At 41.3% G+C, this 22,776-nt stretch overlaps 1 protein-coding gene across 5 annotated transcripts in view; it reads right to left on the bottom strand.

Annotated features, from left to right (window-relative positions):
* The window catches only part of HECW2 (HECT, C2 and WW domain containing E3 ubiquitin protein ligase 2), a 333,893-nt gene that overhangs the window by 29,367 nt on the left and 281,750 nt on the right, over positions 1–22,776 (bottom strand). For all 5 annotated transcript variants that reach the window (XM_031452092.2, XM_064485134.1, XM_064485135.1 and 2 more), the window contains 3 exons: positions 20,478–20,587; positions 11,201–11,321; positions 9,637–9,750 (listed from right to left, as the gene is read on the bottom strand). In XM_031452092.2, coding sequence (XP_031307952.1) covers positions 9,637–9,750; positions 11,201–11,321; positions 20,478–20,587 — 345 coding nt within the window. The remainder of the gene's footprint in view (positions 1–9,636; positions 9,751–11,200; positions 11,322–20,477; positions 20,588–22,776) is intronic.

The following is a 22,776-nucleotide window of genomic DNA, read 5'->3' as shown; positions in this document are numbered from 1 at the left end:
TATCCTAGTAATCTGATTGTATAAATATGTATTAAAAGGTAAATACTTTAAATGCCTGGAGCCGGGTTATGGGGAGAGGCAGCACAACGGGAATGCTTTATTTAAGAGGACAGCAGCTACCCACACCCGTGGGACCTGGAGTCCTCGTGGATTTCTGAAGCACTTGTAAATGGGGAAGAGAGAGACTTAGTGAATTGATGGTAGGACGTTACAAGGCCTCCTAGGGAGATCAGAGGCAAAAAATGGAATGATGGAGTTAAGGGAAAACTTTAAATTATAAAACCCCAGGGAAAATTATAGACAGGAAAAATGAGGGTGTCTAAAGCTTTCTCAGGAAGGCATTCGGAGGGGAGGCTGAAACTCCAGCACCTGAACTGCAGTGCAAATTCCATTTTACTTACCAAGACATCAGGGTCAAAGTAAAATCTGAGAAATTAGTGTGTTAGGTTTGAGGAATGTCAAGTGGCCAACAATGCTGAGAGCAAAAAAAGGAGTCAAAAGAGAGGTTTGCAATAAAACAATGTGATATGCTCAATTTAAAATGAAAAATACTAAGTGCATCTACTCTATGATAGAAAGTTTACGCATGGGCTCAAAGACAGGAAAAAATTCTAAAGGGGGAATGAAAGCAACAGATAAGTTGGGGTGGAAGGATTTTATAAGACTTCCTTTGTTCATCCTATTTTTTTTCTTCTTATGGAATTTCCTTCATGGACATTATTGTATTTTTTTTAATATATAAAAAAATGAAATCATCTGAGTTTTGTGCAGTGATGAGACTGTGTGATAAAGAAAAGGATCCTATTAAAGGTGGAAGAGGGAGCTGAAGGACTAGTAAGAAAAATGAAATGGCCTTTATTCGTCTTAGTTGAGAGTTCCGTAGAGTTTACTTAGAGTAGCTATCCACAGACTGCTTTCTCATTTCACCATATCTGAATATACATACACCATTGTTTATTTAATACTTTGAATTTCTTGCTTTCCAATGTAGCCTTGTCTTACACAACATTTATGAAATGATGACATGCTCACTTTACAAACATTAAAACAAAAAAATGCTCCAGTCTGTGTGACAGCTACAACCACCTCACACCTCACCAGTCCACACTGCACTTTGTGCAGACTGACAAGAAACCTACGTGTACAAAAATGCAAACACAGCAGACACTTAGGGCCAAAGAGCACTTAAGGTGACCGTCGGAACTGCCCTCGGGGCAGCTGAATATCATGTGGCTATCAGGTGGCCACCAGGAGCCGTGGGACTATGCGCAGATTACCCTGGGGGCTCCCAAAGCAGCATCCGGCTGCCTCCCGGGTGCAGTGACATGGACTGCCCCCTCCTTGTGCTGAGACCAAGGCAGCTTCCGGTGGCTTCCTTCCACTGTCCTAGTTCTGCTCTCTGACACCACCAAGAACAAGGAGAATACTTCTTCCACTTGAACATTCTTCACATACCTGGCGGCTTTCTTCCAGCAAATATCTGAGTGCCTGTTACGTTCCGGGTACTCATCTAGATGCTAAAGATGTGACGTTTTTTCAAAAGTCATTTTCTCCAAGAACTCTAAGCTCAGCAGTTTCCATACCCCTGGCCTCTGTCCCCTCCCGCCCCCTCCCCACTCCTGAGCATGGCCACTTCTTTAACTGCCTCTTACAGCAGGGTGGGCAAGTCCCTCACCATGCTGTCCTCTGCTCTGGACAGTCTCCAGGTGTCAAAGTCTGACCTAAGGGGTGGTGTCTGAGACTGATCACAACACTCGAGGTGTGGTCTCATCAGCACAAAACTTAGAAAGGGCTCTTGCCCTCTCTTCCTGGATGCTTTTCTGCACTAAAGCAGTTTAAAGTCACCCTGCCCTGTGGCGCAGTCACTTAGTTGACTCATAATGAGCTAGTCATCAGACCAAACCTTTCACCTACGCTGCACCTTTAACCTAGACTCTCCCATTCTGTCTGCAGGTCGCTGTAGCTTTTTAACACCCAAGTGCTAGATGTTAAACTTTGCCCTAGTAAATTTCACTTTGTGAGCCTTAGTCCATGATTCCAGACTACCTGGGTCCCTGTGGATGCAAAACATCTCTCTAAATTTCCTATCAGTGGGGAATTTCCTCACCAGACCTCTGTGTCTTTCAGGAAACAGAGAATGCCAGCCAAAGGCATCTGAGAAGTCATTTTGTCTATCCCCTCATTTCACTGAGGAGAAGATGGAGGCTGAAGGAAATCACTAACTTGCATCAAATAAAAGCTGCAGTGGAAGATCCAGGCCTTGCCACAGGTTTCCTCACCCCAGGTTTACTCCATACAGCCCACCCTTCAGTGAATTTTAAATATTCATCCAGATGAAAAACAATGTTGCTTATAGAGCAAAGGTCAGCAAATTATGGCCCTAGGGCCAAAGCTGGCCCACCCCCTGGCTTTGTAAATAAAGTTTTATTGGAATGCAGTCACGCCCATTTGTTTATGTGATGTCTGGAGCTGCTTTCCTGCTACAATGGTAGGGTTGAGGAGGTGCAACAGGAATGTACGGCCTGCCAAGCCTGAAATATTTACTATCTGGCCCTTTACAGAAAAAGTTTGCAAACTCCTGTTACAGAAGAAAGTAGGTGAAAAATGCTATTTTATTCAAATACCTGGCTTACTCTAAATCCTCTTTAGTGAAGATCACTGCAGGGAAGCCTACGATGATGCCAATATCCTAGGGTGTATGCAGCCTTCAGGCACCGTCACAACTTCTAAGCACTAACGGCAAGAGAGCCCTGGTCTGCAGGGTCCCGCGTGGCAGGGGCCTTCAGACACAATCAAGGCACGGGATGATAAGGATCACAGACAGCTGAAATATGAGCCAAATACTTTATGAGTCAGTTTTCTTCAGACAACTGATTTAAGTAAATTGAGGTCTGAGCTGCCTAAAATTAAATGGTGGCATTTAGTTAGAAATAGCAGGTTGACTCTGAGCTTCAACTCTCAGTATTTTAATAATGCTGTCCTTCCCAGAGTGTATTACGGCTGCCTGTGTGCCTGCCTCGCCCATACACACATCTAGACTGTAACCCTACTGAGGGCAGGGGACATGTCTTTCTCATTTTTATATCCCAAATCCTTAGCCTGATACACGGTATGGGCTCAGTTTACACTGCTGAGTCACTGCGTGGAGCTGCCTGATATGCTCTCAAGGAGATCAACAACATTTACATCGTTATTTGACAACTAGTAGAGTGAATAATTTTGCACAAGTTTGCCTCTAGGTGGTATATTGATTCAAATGTATTAATACGTTATGCCAATCCTTAACAGACAATTTCATTTGCAAGCATTGTCAGAAACAGCTCAAGTGAATTATGCTTGGAAAGCTTGGCCCTTGCCTTTTCCAAGTCTACTATTTTCTAATGTGGTAAAGTCTGTTAAAACAACAAACATGGACCTTGCTGATTGTTTCTTTTTTTTTTATGATAATAGCTGAATCTTGCTAAAAATTAAATGAATGTCCCCCTGCAAATGTTCAATTGTTAAGTTGCAAAGTAAAACTCTTTTTTCCCCCCTAAGAGAGAACAAAGCTAACAGTTCCTCTAGGAAGAAAATGTGTCTTCCTCAACTGGTCAGCTTGTATCTGCTGTGTTTTTTTAACTCTAGCAGCCCTGATGGAGTCACTCTAAGGCCAAGACAGTTTTAAAAGTTCAATTTGACTATCACCTGAAATTCAGAACTGCATATATGAGAGCAGGTTGTCAATTACAAGTTACAGATGTTGATCTAATTTAATAAGACATGTCCCAGCAGGGTACCTCATGCCTGGGCTTCCTGTAATGTCTTAGCAACCTCTTCCATATAAATAGTTAATATGACTCATATCACAGGGATCATTTGTTACATTCCTGTTTTGCCAGTTAGGTTGGTTCCCCAGCTAAAGGCTTGGCACAGAAATATAGAAACTCCGGACAACGGGTGTGCAGCCACACAACAGCTGCATCTGAGGGCATTTCAGAATAAGCACAGATGTCTTTGGGGTGGCAACGTTGTCTCGAGCCCTGTGAAGTGCTGATAAGGCATTTTAAACACCATCATGTTGCTGGGCTGACACCACCCAAGTTGCTAATAGCATCCCATATTTGCTAAAATAAGTAATTTTATCCCCTTGTTCTTTATTTTCAGCTAAAAATGACCTAAAACCAAGTATTTGAAAGGCAATAAACTATAAACTGAAAGCAGGTGATGGCACTGGAAAGTCATACTACCATTTCCTGAAAGTTTTCTGGCAGACAGAAAGCCTTGCTCTCTTACCAGTCCAGGCACACATAGTCGGCACACCTTCTCATTCACCCTCAGATGTTTACAGCAGTGAGGCACAGGTTCTTGAGCCACCGAAGAAGGCCCGGTGGGTGAGTAAGGAATTCTGTGAGCACTTAATACGACAAAGTTTTACTTGGTGATACCCAGCCAGAGTCTGGACACAAAAGCACCCTTTTCAGTATGGTTTGGGTCATTAAGGTTATCCTGCAAATGTCCCTTTTTAGAAGAAGACGAGCAACACCATAAAGTTTAACTTGAAGCTTTACACATTTCTGAGGACTAAATGGCCAAGCCCAGGACCCCAAACAACTTCTCAACCAATCAGATGTAAGAGCTGCTGGTTATTTCATAAGCCTCTGACCCAAAAAAACCTTTCAGATCTCATCCTCCCTAGCTGCTTTCATTTGCTCATTTAAGGAGAAATATCTCAGGAAGAGATTGCCTGTTCTTAAACCCCCAAAATAAAACTGTTTGCACATGTCCCCTCCCTAGTCCAAGGGTGGCTTTGCAAGACAGATGACTGATGTCACATAGATGGCACCTTACATACAATGAACTCATTCTTTCCTAAAGAAAGGGGCCTTAAATAGAGTTGGCTGTGGAGAGAAAAAAAAAAGAGGCGAGGCAATCACAGTGTAAACATCCTCTCCTTATCCAGGCCATTATTTCCTTACTTGTTTTGGGTACTAAGAAACGAAGGTACACCTGAAGCTAACACAATATTGTGAATCAACTATACTTCAATTAAAAAAAAAAAGTAAATGGCCCAAGATGCCCTATCAGAACACAAGTGTCTACTTGGCTAACTTTTGACACCATGTAAGCTTCAGCTGCTAGGACTTTTAATTCAGAAGAAAGTAATACGCTGGAGAATATGTGGCTCTCCATTGGCTCCCTTCCTAAAGAAGCAACTTCGAAGCAGACAGAGAGGCGAGCAGAGTATGCAATTTCCCGCCACATTCAGTCAGAATGATTCAGTTTCCAGCCATTCCACCACTGCTGACCTCCCATCTCCCACTCTGCGAGAGCAGATAACCAGATTAAGTTGGGTGGAAATTTTAATGACTAGAACCAAACCTCCCACTCTGACCAAATTAAATCAGAGTGGCTTGTGTAGAAACTGTCTGCTTTTCATAAAAAGCCAAGCATAACATGAAGCATTATTTTAGCAAGATATAATAATTAGTTGTCAACTAATATATTTACATTAATAGCCTCCAGAATTACTTTTATATTTTTTCACAGAATACAGGCATCTCTAATATTCTGGGGTTAGTCCTACCTCACATGGAATTTGTAGTCATCTTATAAATTTATGACTATAAAATTTCCCATCATTTCTCTTGGCTCAGCTCTTCCATTTCAGGAACAAGCTAAATATCATGTTTTAAGACTTCTGCAAAGAAACATCTTAAAAGTGGAGCTGAAGTCTCTGGGTGAATCTGCTAATTACCACCTTTTTGGAGTGCAGGCAAATGCATTACTCTTAAAAATAAATCCCTTTCTCTTTATGCCTTCACTAATCTAGTATAAATAAAGACCCTGATTACGACAGGTTGAAAATACAATCAGTGAGATGGTATCAATAAGAATTGCAAAGTAGTATTCCCTGATAGATAGCAAAGCTGACCTTAGCAACACAAAACAATACTCTATACATACCAATCCCTCTACTACTTTGGACTTTCCACGGAATTAAATGTATCTACATTCTTATTTCTCTACTGACCTCAAGTGTAAAAGGAAGTATGCACAAACCAAAAATTACCCTGGTGGCAACCACTTATCAGACAACAAAGAAGTAAGAAAAGTTGCTCAGGAAAGCGTTTTCTAAATCTCCCCAAATTCTGCCACTATATTTCCTTTTAATAAATGTTTTACTTTAGAATAGCTTTGGATTTACAGGAAAGTTGAAAAGATCATAGGGAGAATTCCTGTATACCTCACACCCAGTTCCCCTCTGAGGAAATCTTACATTAGTATAGTACTTTTGTTACAATTCATGAACCAGTATTGTTACAGCATTAACTGAAGCCCATACTTTATTCAGATTTCTTTTGTTTTGACCTAACGTCCCTTTTCTGTTCCAGGATCCCCTTCGGGATGCCACATGACATTTAATTGCCAGGTGTCCTTAGGCTCATCTTGGCTGTGACAGTTTCTCAGACTCTTCTGGTTTTTGATGACCTTGACAGTTTTAAGTAGCACTGATATCTTAGAGAATGTCCCTCAGTTCGGATTCATCTAATGTTTTCCTCCTGTGTTACGTGTTTTGGGGAGAAAGAGAGTAAAGTGTCATTCTCAACACATCATGTCAAGGGGACGTACCATCAACACAACATTTCACTGTCGAATTTAGCCTTGATCACCTGGTTACGTGTCTGTCAGGCTTCACTACAGACTTACTTCTTTTCCCCCTCTTTCTTTTCATACTGCACTATTTGGAGGAAAGTCACTATGTACAACTCACAGTTAAGGAACAGGGAACTGTTCAGAATTTTTGTAAATCTTCTGCACAGGAGATTGGTCTATTCTCCTCATTTATTCAATTGTGCATTTATATCTCTATGGATATTTATTTTATACTTTGGGGTTCTGATCCAAACTGCTTTATTTCCTTGTTCAGCTTATTCCAGCGTTGACCTCTGGGGGCTCTTTCGGTTGGTGCTGTCCCTTTAACATCACCGTGGGCTGTCTGAGCTCTTCTGTGCTTCCTGGCACAAGAGCTCCAGGCCCTGTCCCGTGTATTCCTGCCCAGTCCTAGAGTCAGCCCTCTCTCCAAGGGGCCCTGGTCCCTTTTATTGAAGAATGACAAGATCTGGGCACTACGTGTGTATGTTTTTAAATACGTATGACTAGCCCTAGGCCAGAAGAACTTACAAAATGGCACATTTTGAGGGCATTAAAATTAACGAAGGCAAGAAAGTAACAGAAAACTCCAGCTCCATGTTACAGTTCCACAGAAAATTTTAGGTCGCTTTTCATTTTGGGCACTGATTATAATCCAGAAAGAAATGTTATGAACTTTAATTTTAATGTAAGAAGATGGCAAAGGCTAAAATAACTTCTTAATTCTATGCTGTTTTGCGGTTTCTATTTTTTTCAGTATATATACTTTGTTAACCTTTCAAACAGCATTATGTATTTTTAATGCCTTAACAGCAAAATAGTCTCTAGCTAATAATCTATATGGATGATTCTGACATGATAAAGCCATGAGACCAGAAATTATCGGGCCTTATTCCAGCTTCAGTAAGCCACAGGCAGAAGGGCCTGATTAAGAGATTGTCCCTGAGGGCTGAGGTCACACCTCAGAGTATCCTTCCCCTTATTTTCCTTCTGGAGTTCCAGGAAGAAGACAGGTAATGGAGGCAGGAAACATTTGGACACGAGTGGCAATCAGATACAGAGGTATCAAGCCTCACTCTGCCTGGGCCTCCTCCCAGGAACGGATGTCAGTTCAGACCATGGGGAGACTGTCTAAGCATGATCAAGCATGATAAGCATCTGTTCCAGTCATACCTAAGTCCCAGGCAAGACTCTTGCCTACATCTCTGCGATCTCTGCAAACTGTGGCCCAACTGGGATGTCAGCTGGAGTTCTGGGGGAGGAAAAGCATTCTCATCCAAACCAGACTGGTTATGGAAGGAAATGCTTGGAATCCCATGCATACCTGTGATGAGGCTAAAAACATTTGCCTTCATTTTCAACTGTGCACCTGCATCTTTAAGTCAATGAACAAAAGCCACAAGTCCATTAAGGCACGTCAGCAATAAAGGCTCAAGTCTCAGGCAAGCTTCCCAAACTCTGTTACATTATACTGTTCTCCCATATAATATTTTACTTTATTCTGGTCACAGCTGGGAGACTATACAACAGTATATGTGATAAGAGAATTTACAGGTCACTAGCTGGAATAATGAAAAGATCTGTGGGTAGGAAAGAAATTCAGACAGATCAGAGTTCAGGAGTTTTGTCTACATCCCAGTGTAGGTCCGAGAATCCTGGATGAAGACAAAAGGCCTAATTTTGAATCTCAGTTTTGCAATTATCTAGTTCTGTTAGTAAGTCCAAATTATTTTTTACTTTGGAACCTCTGTTTCATCAACCACATACCAAACGATTGACTCTGTTAACTATTATTACTATGACACCCTAATCTAATATCCCTTATTTGGGGGCAAGCCTGAGAGGGGCAGCCTTAAGATGATCCAAGTTGACAGGAGACAGAGAGCTAAGGACCAGACAGCCAGAGTGCAGGCAATCACGTGGTATTTTAAAGTTCACTCCAGGAACGTCTGGGCTACAAACAAGAGGCTGAGACTCCAAACCTACGCCTGGGATGAGGAGAGAGGAAGGGGTGTGGGAGAAATGAGAGCTGTCATTTTCTGAAGGGTCACAGAACCACTGCTATGCCTACTTGGAGGCAAGAAGCACTGTGTAGGAGTCTTCACTCCCTCATTTCCTAATCCTTCTCTGTGTGAGCACACTCATGGAAGAGTCACAGAAGGCTGGAGATGTTTATGGCAGGCAGTTATTTTGGTAGATGTGCTGCCGTCCCAAAGGGAGAGAAAAAGTGAGGACAGAGACATAATAACCAAAGCCCAGGAGCTATTGCTGGAAAGTTTTCCTGCCAGAACAAGAGGATTCTTTTTTCCTTCTCTCTTTTTCTTTTCCTCTATCTCTTTTTTATTGGCTTACAATATTACATTAGTCCCAGGTGTTCAACACAGTGACTCTGTATCTTTATACACTACTAGATGACCACCACTGTAAGTCTAGTCACCACTGTGTCAGCATACAAAGTTGTTACAGTACGACTGACTATGTGCCCCATGCTTTACATTACATCTTGTGACACTTATTTTACAAGGAAATATGGAAATCTGCACCTCTTAATCCCCTCCACCTATTTTGCTCCCTCCCCCCACCTCCTCTCTGGAGAACGCTAGTTTCTAATTCGTGATTCTGAAACTGAGCTTATTGAACAGGTGGAGCACGACTGACTTGCACCCCAGGGCAGAAAACAGGAGCCCAGTCATTATAATGCAATTCCTTGTTTGTTCCCTCAAAGGCCACCTTTTCCCTTTAAAAGAAAGAGTTCCAGAAAGAGGAAACCCAACCAAGCTTCTGCTCTCAAAAATGATATGTAGTGATGAGTTTTTAATGAAAGAATTTCTCTGTCAAGTGATTTAAAAACCAGAGGAAGCTGAGAGGTTGCAGTGTATGAGAACAGCACTTCCTGCCAGGAGGACTTCCTGCCTCGGGCAACCACAGCTGACGCCTGCGGGCAAACAGCCACTGCCCCAGCCGCAGCAGCCGGTGCTGCGCAGGCAGCTTCTCCGAGCCACTCACCCTTCCTCCCCGACGAACGTGACGTACAGCTTATTTCTCTGCAGGTCTTTTCTGGAATAGCCCATAATCTGATTGAAAGCATCTTCGAGTAAGTGATCTCTTCGGATAATTAACCTGTCCGTAAAGAGACAATTTGAAAGACACGGATTATTTCCTAATCCTTCTCTTCCCAGAACCGGGCACTTGCCACGTGATTGCCATGGACCGTAATTAATGAGGCCAAAAGTGGAGTGACTTGCGGTCGTCGCTGTCTGCGATAAAGCGCCCATCGGTCCTGAAGTCATAACAGCATTAGCAAAAGTTACATCAGAGAATCATTGGTCAACAGAGCGCCCCACCTAAGACCTGTGAAAACGACGCAAGAGTCCTTCCTGAGCCAGCAAATCAGTTTTTCCCAGGAGGAAAATGATTATAAAACAACACATAGAAAACACCTCCCATTTTTGTTTAGTACAGGAAGAGCAACCCCATGAGGTGACGTTTTAAGCCTGAATGCACCTAGGCCAGGACTTCAGTTCCTAAGTGCCCAGAGAGATGGCTGTGAGAACAAAGAGGGCACGGAAATTCTCAGCGTCCTCCAGAGCAGAGGCACGCACTGTTGTACTTAGTTTAAAGTAAGCGAATCTTGAGATTCCCTCAGTGACAGATACAAGTGAATGTGACTTGTGGCTGACTGATCTACTCTGTGACAATGATAATTAAAATTATCCTTAAACAGGTATCAACTGGCTCTTATTGCAAATAGCAATGGAAAGGGAGATGGTACAACAAGACCATCACAACTGAAGCTCAGAGAGGTATGGCATTTGGGGAAGGCTGATGTTTTTTGAGGGTGATGAAAGGGGAACCTGTGAGTTTAATCAAGCAAGCCCTGTGTGAGGGGCAGTGAGCCATGGCATTGCTGGGCTGGGAGTTGCTCTCAGGCACCCAGATCATTCATGCTGCTGCCTGCAGACCCTCCCTCCTCTCCTCTCTCGAGGGGCATAGTGATGTCCAGTGGGGACAAGGGACCGGTGGAAGCAGGGTTGAAGGGAGTATGGGCAAGTTGGAAATTCAGATAATTCTATGCCAAACAACATGATGACGTTTCAATTTCCCCATTCCAAGGGAGGAGGATAAAGAAAGGCAGGAACAACATTCATGACATAGTCCACTGGACAAATGAAGCTTATTTCACAGAAGGAAACAGAGCGGTAGGTCTGCACTCAGGTCAGCCCAGGAGACAGTGGTGTGCCACCTAGGACACTGTGATGGCCGTATAGCTAATGAACAAGCTGTAAGCCAACAAAGAGGTACTTTACAGGAGAGAAAAATAAATCAGCTTTTAATTCTGTCTATATTTTTACATGAAACGTGGTTGTCTCTTTCCTGTTTAACATCTTAAGTGTAATCATGCTTAATTTAAGAAATATGTTTTAGATGACCCTGTAATTTACACATGCCAGAATAATTATGCCGACTAAAACAAAGGCTGGCCATCCCAAATCACAATTTCCTACTTTCCCAACTGCATCCCGTCCTTTCACCATCTACAAATCCTGTGGTTTGTATCACTTTGACTTACTTTAATTTCCCTGGGCCTTGTCCATATCCTTTAGTCTCTAACTTCCTGTAAAAGTTCCTTAGTTTGGCTTCAAAGTCTCGCTTGTAAGGGGCTGGAGCCCGGGCATTGGCACGCTGAGTACCTACAGCAAATCACAAAGAGAGGAGAGTGTGGATTTGTGCAACGATCTCATGTTCATCACATCACCTTGAAAAAATACTATCTTGGGGCTGAGACCACAGTTAACAAGCAAGAGGAGGCAATACTTTTTCCCACACTTTTCATCTCTCCAATTTGAAGGCTATTAACAGAGGTTAACCAGGACCTTAAGATGTCTTCCTTGTCGCCTTTTGGTTGATAAGAATAATCTCATCCAAAGAGTTACAATGGTGTCCATGTGTTAGTCAAATATGTTCCCTTTTTCAGTCCAAACTAATATGAGTCAGAGTTACTCACGTCTAATGGTTACTGTTCAGGGTGGAATATCTTTGCTTGCTGCTGAGATGGTATCATGGCAATCAGACAGGAAGTTACAGTGTGAAAGTATGTGGTGCACAAAGCAAGAGCACTGAGCTTTAATACTTGGTGGAAAAACCCTACAAAATCTTCTTTCAGATATGCACTATAAGAAATATTGTAGATACATAATTACATGCATTTCATATTGCAGGGTAGCATACTCTTGATAGAAAAACAGAATTTAGACATAGCTGCAGATGGCACACGGCTCCTGGTTGCACAGAGCAAGTAATCCTGCTCTTTGTTGCATTCTTAATACATGCCAGGTACTGTGATTATCTACATATTACCTAAAGATGTTTTATATGTCATTCCAAGTATCATTAATAAAACGTAAAAGTAACATTATTTGTTCCTCTTTCCATAGAAAAATCTGGCTTTGTGTCACAAGCTGACTAACAAACCAGCCAGGATATAAAAAGGATGATGAATATGGGAATCAGACAGAGCCGTGACAAAAACGCTGGATATTTCCACTAAACATTTCATAATGAAATCACTCTGAATGATTTCATTGAATGAGATTAAATCACTCAATGAAAGAAATTAGAAAACAAAAATTGTGAAGTCTTGTGCATTACATACCACTAAATATTTCTTTAATGAATGACTCAACTGAGTGACAATTATTCATTCCTAATACTGTGCTAGTTCAGAAACAGATGCTCGAAATGAAGAAGGTGGGGTGGCTGGAGTGGATGTCTTGGTTGGGAAGACAGAAATAAAACAAATCAAACAACTGGAGAATAAGTAAGTCCTAAACTAGATGGTAGACAAATTATTAAGCAGAGGAACAAAACTATAACCCTGAGGCTGTATACAGCTCTACTGATCTATTTTGTTTGCCACAAAATGTTTTGAAAGATTTTAGACTAATGGCCAACATTGAAAAACTAGATTTCAAGTAAAAAAAAAAAAATCCAAATTTTCTCTAGAAAATTATTTGGGAATTCTTACAATAACTGGCTTGCATTTTCCTGGCTACAGAGGGCAGCTGCTCCACTAGATGAAGCTTGTGTGTCTACTGTGCCACAGCCACTCAGGGACAACGCATTCGAGATCAGTTTATAGAAAAGTAACAGTAAATGTATCTGAGATCAGTGTTACAGAAAAGTAACAGTAAATGTATCTGAGATCAGTGTTACAGAAAAGTAACAGTAAATGTATCTGAGATCAGTGTTACACAAAAGTAACAGTAACTGAGAATAAGTACAGATCAAAATGGGAAAGACTGCAGGGAGGAGCTGTTATTGGAACTGGGCCTTATAAACATGGGAGAATCTATAGTTTACATGGAAGCAGGGTAGCAAGAGCTGGAATAAGCATGTTCAGAAGACACGGAGGAGATCCCACTAACCTAGAGCAGAGGGGAAGTGCTGGGGTGTAAGTCAGACATTAAATCAGCCAGAAGATTGGTGCCAAATTATGAGTGGAATTGAAAAAAAAAATCTAGCTGAGAAATTTGGGCAGGATGCAGTAAGCAGTGGGAAGCCTTTATCGGTTCCTGAACGAGGGAGTAACATACAAGCGGTGCTGTATTTCAGAAATGATTTTCAGAGTATGTTGAGTGGGTTAAGGGTGGGAAGGAGAAGGACAGGAGGGAGGAGACCCAGTTGGGAGCCAGTGCAGCAATGGAGGCCTGAGGGGTGAGCCAGGAGTGTGGTGACTCAGAGAAACTTCTATAATGCGAAACTGGTTAACAGTGGATAAGCAAGGAAGAGAAACGGGAAGCTCCTGTGGTAAAATAAAGCTTTTTAAACAATAACAGCAATTTGTTAAGTGTCTGCTATGCATTAGGGACCATTCACTTTACACAGAGGAGCTTGGGAAATCCGCACAAGTCTCAGAATCAGGCATTATTATTATTACCACCATCACCACTTTGTAACTAAGGAAACTGAAGTCATACGCCACTGAATGGCAGATTTAGGATCTGAGCCAGTTCTAGCTGATGCTAAAGCAGTGTGAGAAATGGGGCTGGTGGACAGTGGCATGTGAAGCTTTACACATATGAAGCTGGAGATGACAGCTATTCAGGTGGATGTACCCTACAGCATTTGAAAATATAGTACTGGAGGTCCAGTGCGAGATCAGGGCCACGTTTGTGGACTGAATGAGTCAGTGTGTGTATGGCACACTCTTTGTGCAGTGCCTGATGCATAAGAATCCCACTGGAATCTTAGCTGTTATATCTGCACAGCTATGAATACTAAAGATACGGAGATGCGTTGAGGTTTTAGGAATGGATTTTAAGAAAACTGGCTACGATCAATAATGTGTCCAGAGTTCTGTTGGCATGGTTACGAATCTTTTACCCGAAGAGCTAAGAGCTAAGAGCTATGCCATAAAGGAAACAAACTTGAACTTAAAAGGTCTGGGATGCAGAAGACTCCTAGGCAGTGGTTCTCAACCTTGACTGCACACTATAATCACTTAGGAAGCTTTTAAAAAGCCCAAAGTTCAAGCCACAACCAAGACATCTTACATCAGGATCAGTGGGGGTGAGACCCAGACATAAGTGGTTCGTACAGTGCTCCAGATGATTCCAACGTGCAGCCAAGGCTGAGACCCATTATGTCCCGCAGTAAGGTCCAATGTAACCAATGAAACACCTGGGCATCATCCGGGGACCAACACAGGAGGGATGCGTCCTATGGCATCGTTTGGAACAGGACCTCCACGGACACTAGGCCCCCCTCTAGGCTGGCTGAGAGCAGTGCAGCACAAGCCCAGTCAGGGTGGCAGAATAACGTGGTCGCCACTGCAGTCTGGGAAACCCCAGCCGAGTAAACCCGGGAAGCTCAGAAAGCAGGCATGACTCAGCTTTCAAGAGTGCAATCATCGACAGGGAAGAGGAAAAAGAACAAAAGACTGAAAATCTTTCAGGACTCCAAAGAAACAGGATTCTTTGCTGATTAGTTAAAAAAAAAAAAATCCAGCACATATACTATTGCTGTACAATTTGAGACACTTAAAAGGATGTGGGAAATGCCATAATGCATTCCATCAATAAAAATTAGCTCCGACTCCACTAAGCTCCAGGCAAAGGAATTCAACTCTGGAGACTCTGGAGGCAGGAACTCTTAAGTGCAAAAATTCTTTTGCTAATCATTCTGTTATGAAAAAATCATTTGCACATTACGTCATGGTTGAAAAATTACAGTAAATTATCTTGTTGGCCCTTGTCAAATTCTTAATGCAAGTCAGGTGCAACTGCCAAGAAACTCCAGGGCAAGAACAATGGTACTTCCACTTTGGAAATTAAAACTCATCTTGGAGATTGAGCTAATGGAATTCTATAAGAACCATAACTGCAAGTGAAGTTCTAGGATATAATACTCTTACAGAGGGAGTAATGCCATCGTCTTTATGGTCTTAAAAAAGGAAGTCAGATACAAAAAGGTCAATGTTACATGTAAGAACTGATCAAATGAAAGGCTGACTTTATGGACAAACACTATTATGTTAATTATTTGTAGGAAAAATTTTCAGTAACAGATACTAGATTTTTAAAAATCATTTTAGGAAGACCTAAAGTACTTCCAATGTAGTGTTACACTATTTCCATATACTGTTACAAAGCTGCATCATCATACACAAGCTAGACGTTCTACCAGACAAAATACTGCTTTTCTAGGTGATACTAGAAAAATCATGGCATCAAACTGCTGAGATGTCTAGGTCTTCTCTGATGCTGGGTGTGCCACCCAGAATGCAGACTGCTCTGATACTCGCTCTCAGTCTGCAACAGAGGGGATAAAGCGTAGCCTACGTCAGCATGGTTCCAGGATGCCCAAAAGCTCACTTCTTTTCTGGTTCACTTTCAAAACAAATCTCTATGGCATTTTATTTTACAATTTCCTGTTCACAAACGAGAATAAATCGTCAAGCACCACTATGATTTCTGAAAGACTTCATATTTGAGAACATAGCTAAACAATGGAAATTAAAAAGAAAAAACACCTCAAAAATAGCTGGCACAAAGCACAAGCACTGAACTCCCAGGCATTTTTTGCTTTATTCTCTAAGAGTAATAAAAAGTCACTCAGGTCATTGTTTTGATGGGAGCTCACTGATGCTCCCATTTACATACCATTTATTTAAAAAAAAACTTGATAATTTGATTTCTCAAATGTTGGCAAATTAAAAGCAATTTATTAAAAGGGGAAAGCCAGAGAGTGTGGCAAAGGCAGGCATCCTCTGAGCGCATCAGAGCGGGGAACACAGGGGACTAACTACCACAACAAAATACATGAAAACAAAAACACCTGTATATGGTGACAGGGACAGTATTTGGTTTGCCTTCAGTCTCTGGAACCACAACTCCCCCCGCCACACTCACCCAGAGAGTACCCTTCATTTGCACTGTTTGGTCCCTAGATCATCTTTTCGGGGCTTAGCGAAGAGGAGGGAGAGAACACTTTTTCTAAAAACAAGTATAAAGCTACTTCAGAGACTGTGGGAAAGAGGAGGGAAGGGAAAAGGAGGAGGGAGGGTGGGAGGAAGACAAAGAAGGAGAGAGGGAGGGAAGGGGAGGCAGGGGAGGGAAGGAGGAAGGGAGAGGGGAGGGAAGGGAGAGTGTGAAAAGAGCAGGAGATGAGATTAGCAGCACCAGGGGTGCTTAGACTTCAGAGGGAAAGAGAAGAAAAGAAGGTCCTTAAAGCATCATACTGTGTATTTTGAGAAATAATTGCCTCAAATATCCCATTCCCTCAAGGCAACCCTCAGTAAGGACCCACGTGGCTCTTCAGTGCTCTCCGGTCTGTGCTCCTTCCATTGAGCGTAACCTGGTGCTGTACTGGCTGCCAGATAGTCCAGTTCTAGTCAAGTAATAACAGCTCTGTATGATGACTCCCCCAAACCATGAAATATCCTCAAGGCACTGTGTATAGGGAAGTAGGGAGAAACAGAATGTACTTGTGAAAGAGTTTCAGCAAATGGTGGGTTAAACAAATTCTCTGACGTTGATCGTCATCGCTTTGGTCACGTGGAAAATTCACTTAAGTGAACACGTCTCCAACGATATTAGATAAATTAGGTGTTCTTGCATTTAAATTCCTAGAAATGTGCAGCTACAAAAAAAGTCCTTAAGCAAATAAACTTCTGGGCCCTATATTTAGCATAATAAACCATATGGTAATTGGAAAGATCTTTTCCTTCTGACATAGCTAAGATCGGGACTGGCATTATAACGGTCCCAGAAAAACAATCCTTCGCATTCCAAAATTTTGACAAGTTTTAGGTGAGCACTCTAACAGCTGCAAAAAGCAGCGAGTCAAAGTTTCCAAAGCCCCCCCACCTCCTGCACTTGAAAAGACATGTAAATGGGCTTGGAACGAGGGAAAGCGTGAAAAGTGCAGCAGGTTCCTAGGCATTCTGAACGAGGATCATTAAAATTTATGATTGTCATAATTTTCCCAATATTATCCTCACACCACTAAAAGGGATGAAATTCTAGTCACAAGAAGGAGGATCAGACAACTTAAAAAAAAACAAAACCTCTGTTTGAAATGTTTTCATTAGAACTTCAGGAGTCCTGGTAGAAGAGGCTACATTACGCTACGAAACGGAAGGGTAAACGAGGCCAGCCAGTCCAGCCCTTGTACCATGTGGAATTAGTTATAGTTACTTCCACTGATATCAGGCAGTTCATCCCAACTTCAAGATCAAATAAAGCCCACTGACACAGAGTAGGCCAAAAATATGGAGATGATTCTTTCTGCAAATTAAAACCACCACAAGCACTGCTAGCAATTTAGACGTATTTGAGTTAGACATGTCTTGGGAAAATTAACTCTCAGTCTGCTGCCAGAATGCATTTTATGACCACTGTGAATTATTTGTGTGCATCTGTGATGCTAAATGAAAAGAAGCAAACTTGGTCACCATTTAAAATGTTCATAGAGTCTTAAAACGTGTGCAAGCCAGTCTCCGAGAGCACTTGTCTTTGTAGGGATCAGAAGGACCAGGATCTGGTGATCTGCCTCGTTTTCTGGGAGGATGGGCCTCAGAGGAGGCCTGGAAAGAAGAGCTTTGACTGGAATGAGCAATACTCTGTGTCACTTCATTTCTTTAGCCAAAAAGCACGAGGTCAAGGGACAACCCATTTAAACCCCCTCACAGGTTCTAGTTAAGATTAAGGCCAGTCAGAAGGATTAATTATCTAGGCAGCCAGTTCTGCAAATCAAGAAGACAAAGATTCATATATACCAGCTATTAGTGGTTCAAACACTGACACACTGTACTGCTCAGGTTTCCAGAAAGAAAGAAAAAGAGATAAACTAACATTTATCAGATGCTTGTTGCGTTCTAAGCACCAGGCAAGGTGTACTCCTCCAAATCACCAGGGAGGTAATTGCTATTATTCCCATTTTAAGGAAAAGAAATTCAAATTTAGGAAAGGAAGTAAATCACTCAGAGTCCAACACAATTGGTAAATGACTGAGGCCAGATGTGAATTCCATTAATTTTTCTCCTACACCTTAAAACTTACCTGTAGAGTCACAGACTGATTTCTTTTCATTCTTTGCCTTCTAAGGACTGCCTTATTTTGCTTTCTTTTCACTTGCATGCTTCATGAAAAGAATACTGTTTATGCCTGGTTTCTACATTACATCTGTCCTCATTCTGTACCTGGTTACATTCTAGTTTATCATCCTTTAATTCATGGAAACTGCTTTGGCAAAGGCCATATAAAACTTCATGATTTTCAAATCTAATGGTCTCTTCTCAGGCCTTGTCCTTTTTGAATTCGTTGAGCCTTCAGCCCTGGTAGCTACTCCTTCCTTCTTGAAACCTGGCTTCCCTGAAAAGATTTTCCTAATTCTCTTCCAAAACCCATCGGCTTTCTTACTTTCTTCACTTGCTCCCTCAGCCCCTCCTTTAAATATTGGAGTTCCTCATGTCACCATCCTCTATTTTCTCTTCTTTTCACTGACTCGTACCCCTAATTCCTCTAATCGATCCCATGGGTTCAGCTGCCACCTACATACCTACATTCCTAGCTGCTAACCTCTCTTGAGCTCCAGGACTATGTTTTCCAGTTGTCTTCAGGTATCTCCAGTTGGATGGCCCAAAGACTCCTCAACAAAACATCCAAAACCAGCCTCCTTTGCCCCCTCCCCTCCAGTCTAACCACTTTTCTTTCGTGGTAAATGGTGTTACCATCTGCTTAGTAGTCTCTGCAGAGATGACCTCAGTATCTGCCTCGACTCTACTCTACCTTGACTCAACATTCTAGCATCTCTACAGCTTACATATCTTTGAATGATTCCCCTTTCTCTATCACAATTTGCCCAGCTCTTTACCATGTCACCTGGATCAATGCAACAGCCTCCCAGATGGTTTCTCTAACTCTAGTCTCTCATCTTCTAATACAGCCTCCATATTGCCACCAAACTGAACTTTGTAAAATAGGATATTCCTCTGTAAATTCCCAGTGGCTCCATATGGACTACAAAGTAAAGCTTTGGTGACCAACCAACTCTAGCCTATCTTTCCAACCTAAGTTTTGAGAACTTGCTTTCACTTGTATCTGTTAATTTGTCCTAAACGACTTTCATGCTTCTGTGGCTTAGCTTATGCCACTCCTATACTTAGTGTGTCCTGGTTCCTTTGGTTCACCTGGTAAAATCCTGTTCATCATTCTCCAAGGCATCCTTTCATACCTGTTGTCTTCACCTTTCCCCAAACACCCCACCCCCACCTTGAAGGAAGGCTTGCTCCCACATCTGTGCTCCCCTGCATTTCTTCATTACAGGACTAACCACAGAGCGTTCAGAGTCGCTTGTTGACTCATTGCCCCAACGTGAATTTTCAAAGGCAGAGGCTGTATCATTCATCTTTGTAGCACCAGGGTCTCGTTCAGTGCTTGGATCATAGCTAGATGCTCAATAAATCTCTGTTAAATGAACAAATTAATAGACCATTTCCTGTTTGCAGTATTGGGTTATGCTGTAGCTTCGTTATGATACCAGTATGTGAAAACAGATGTTATTAAAACAAAGAACACAGAGCAGCTTTTAGTGACACATCTGGAATTTGGATTTCTAGTAAGGCAGTTTTAAATTCTGATGGCTGTGACAGTGTGAATAATATATTGCCTCTAATAAGGACAAATATAGCTGACGTTCTGTCAACATCATGACTACCATCCTTAAAAAAACTCATTTGCTAAGCTGCATTTTCTACCATTCATTCATTCATCCGTGCACTTCTCCATTCACACCATACCTCTTTCAAAATGAATTTAAACTTAAAAATTTTAGTTTGTTTCATCTATCAACAAGTTCTACCTGACCGTACTGGTCTTCTTATTTAATGCAGTGACTACCAAAGGGAAAAACTATTCAAGACCATTAAACTGACTAATTTTAATTCTATATGAGTTCTTGAAAGTAGTGATTTCTTTTTATTCTTCATTGACTCAGTCTCCTAACTAGAACTTTTTAAACCCAAAAAGCGAATACAGTATTCTGTGCCCTAATATTTTCCAAGATATATTAGGCACTACATAACATAATAAAAAGTAAATTCTATATCTAGGTATTTCACACAGTTAACATTTATCCGCCTATTCTGGAATGTCAGTCTTCCAGTCAAAATGAATCTATATGGAAATTAACCAGTTTTCAGAGATAGGCAGTACCTCCCAATACGTACCTGTGCTAGCACTGCAGATGTACCTAAGGTGTTCCCTTACTCTCCTTTATGAGGACAGAGCATCTGACTTTAGGGCTCACTCCTCAGAGAATTCACTGCACACAGCAGGTAGACTCACCTGGGGAGTTCTGAGGAGAGGACACTGGGGAGCCACGTGGGGACTGACAGTAGCTGGGATGGAGTAAGGCATGTGGAGGCACATAGGACATTATCTCTTCTTCAAACAAACTGGGGAAAGACAAGGAACAAAACGCATACTTTAGCCAAATAGGTGGGTAAACGCTTTGTTTCCACAATGTGTCAGTCTGTCTCTCACTCTGACCCATTCCATCCATCAATTCACATCCCAAAGAAAGAGGTCCAGTCCATAGTCCAAAGAATATATGAGCTTGAGTTTATACGTTCATTTGAAAATAGCCTAGGTTTTTACATTTGGGAATAAGATCAAACACTAGAGAGTATGCTTATTGAGAACTCGTAAGAAATACATAAAGTGTGTTCTATATCTTCTTTTCAGGAAGTTTACAAGGTCTCAGCCTTCAAAGTGCTTAGGATTTCTGTTAGACAATTAAAAGCAAGTAAAACAAAACACCTCCTAAATAATTCCAACTGCTAAATCATTAGCTTCCTCGTTTACTCTGGCTTTATGATGTTTTTCAGTTGTGAGGATTTTGATCTTAGATTATTCAATCCAGTGTCTTCTTTCTCCTCCATACTGAAATGTCTGTTTCTAATACTCTCCTAAAAGATAGTGACCAGCGATCTGAGAGCTTGGGAATCCTAGACTTCTCATTAACTTTGTTATGATAAAAGTACTACTGATTATACTAAGCTCAAACAGACAAACATTTGACAAAAAAGAATCAACAATATAAATAAGAGTACTTGGATTTTTTAATTGAGAGACAGAAGCCGGTTTTCCACAAACTTGGTCAAATCTGGAAATCTGTTACTCGTTTTCAGAAAACATTGAGAAGAAGTGGCAACAGTTTAGTCTCGTAGTGATTTAAGGAATGGACTCCTAAGGGTTATAGCACTGGTTTTCCACTGAGGCAATTTTGCCCTTCCCCACACTCTCTGGGGACATTGGGCAATGTCTGAGGACGTTTCTGATTGTCGTAACTGGAAGAGGGGGTGTTTCTGGCGTCTAGTGGGCGGAGGCCAGGATGCCAATAAACATCTTACAATGCACACAATAGCTCCCTGCACAAAAGACATATCCAGCCTCAAATGTCAATACTTTTGAGGCTGAGAGACCATGGGTTATAGCAATGCAATAACAACTTAACAATTCTTTCTCCGGTTCTTCACTCACATGCACACATCTGCTAAACCACTATAGCAAACATATTTTTATACACTATTATTTTTTAAAGCAACTTTCCACTTTTAAACTATGAATCAAAGATTTGGGAACAGAAGCAGGGAGTAATAGCAAATTAAGCCCTGAAACTGCCAATTCTCTTTTTCAATAAACCAATAACTATCAGAATAATGTGAATTTTAAATTGATGGCTGGGGAAAAAATGCCATGTGACAGTTAGTACAAGAAAGGTCTAGAAACCCATAGCTAAATTAACTGAGGGGTAGGAATTAGCATCCTCTTCTCAAACATCTATACCTGTGTCCCTTTACTCCATGACATTTATCATTTCCTTTAAATGTAACCAATACACAGAAATTTTTTATATCAAGAGAGAATTTTTTTTCCTTGGAAAACTTAATACAGAAGAGATAAAGAATAAATAAAAACACTCAATACATGTCATCTAGGATTAATAATGTTACTACTACTACTTTTGCTTCAAACACACATGCATACTTATAGATGTGTATATATCTATACAGACGTATCTATGTATCTGTGTGTGAGCATGTGTGTATATGGAGTCTTTTGCTCTCCTCTATCATGATTTTGACAGGCATCCTTCCTTCAGTAGTTTTATATTTTGCAACATATGTGTAGAAGAACAACATACAGTTTTGCCTTATGCATTGCTGAAAAATTACGTAAATGCCTTATAAGTACAGAACTCTGTATTCAACAAAATATTTCTGGTGTCTATGCTGACATGTAAGGATCTGGTTCATTACTTTCACCTGCCATGTAGTCGTCTGTTCTAGAAATGCATCAGTCTAGGTATCCATACCTTTCTTGATAAATACTGACCTTTTTCCCAACTGTGTGCTTTTATAAACAATGGTACAATGAATACCCTGTATATATCAACTTGTGTACACGTAATAAGAGTTTCTGGGTACAAATATGGTATATGTGGAAAAACAGAGTTGCTCAGTCATAGTGCATATGCCTTTTCAACTGTAAAAGATATTGTCAAATTGTCCTCCAAAGAGGTTGTAGAAATTGTCATCCCACCAAGTCCAGACAATATGGAGTTCCTATTTCTCATTTGGTA

Source organism: Camelus dromedarius, chromosome 4, assembly GCF_036321535.1.
Source record: "Camelus dromedarius isolate mCamDro1 chromosome 4, mCamDro1.pat, whole genome shotgun sequence".
NCBI classification, from domain to species: domain Eukaryota; kingdom Metazoa; phylum Chordata; class Mammalia; order Artiodactyla; family Camelidae; genus Camelus; species Camelus dromedarius.
Note: the sequence above shows the minus strand (reverse complement) of the source record. Positions and strands in the feature narration are given on the sequence as shown.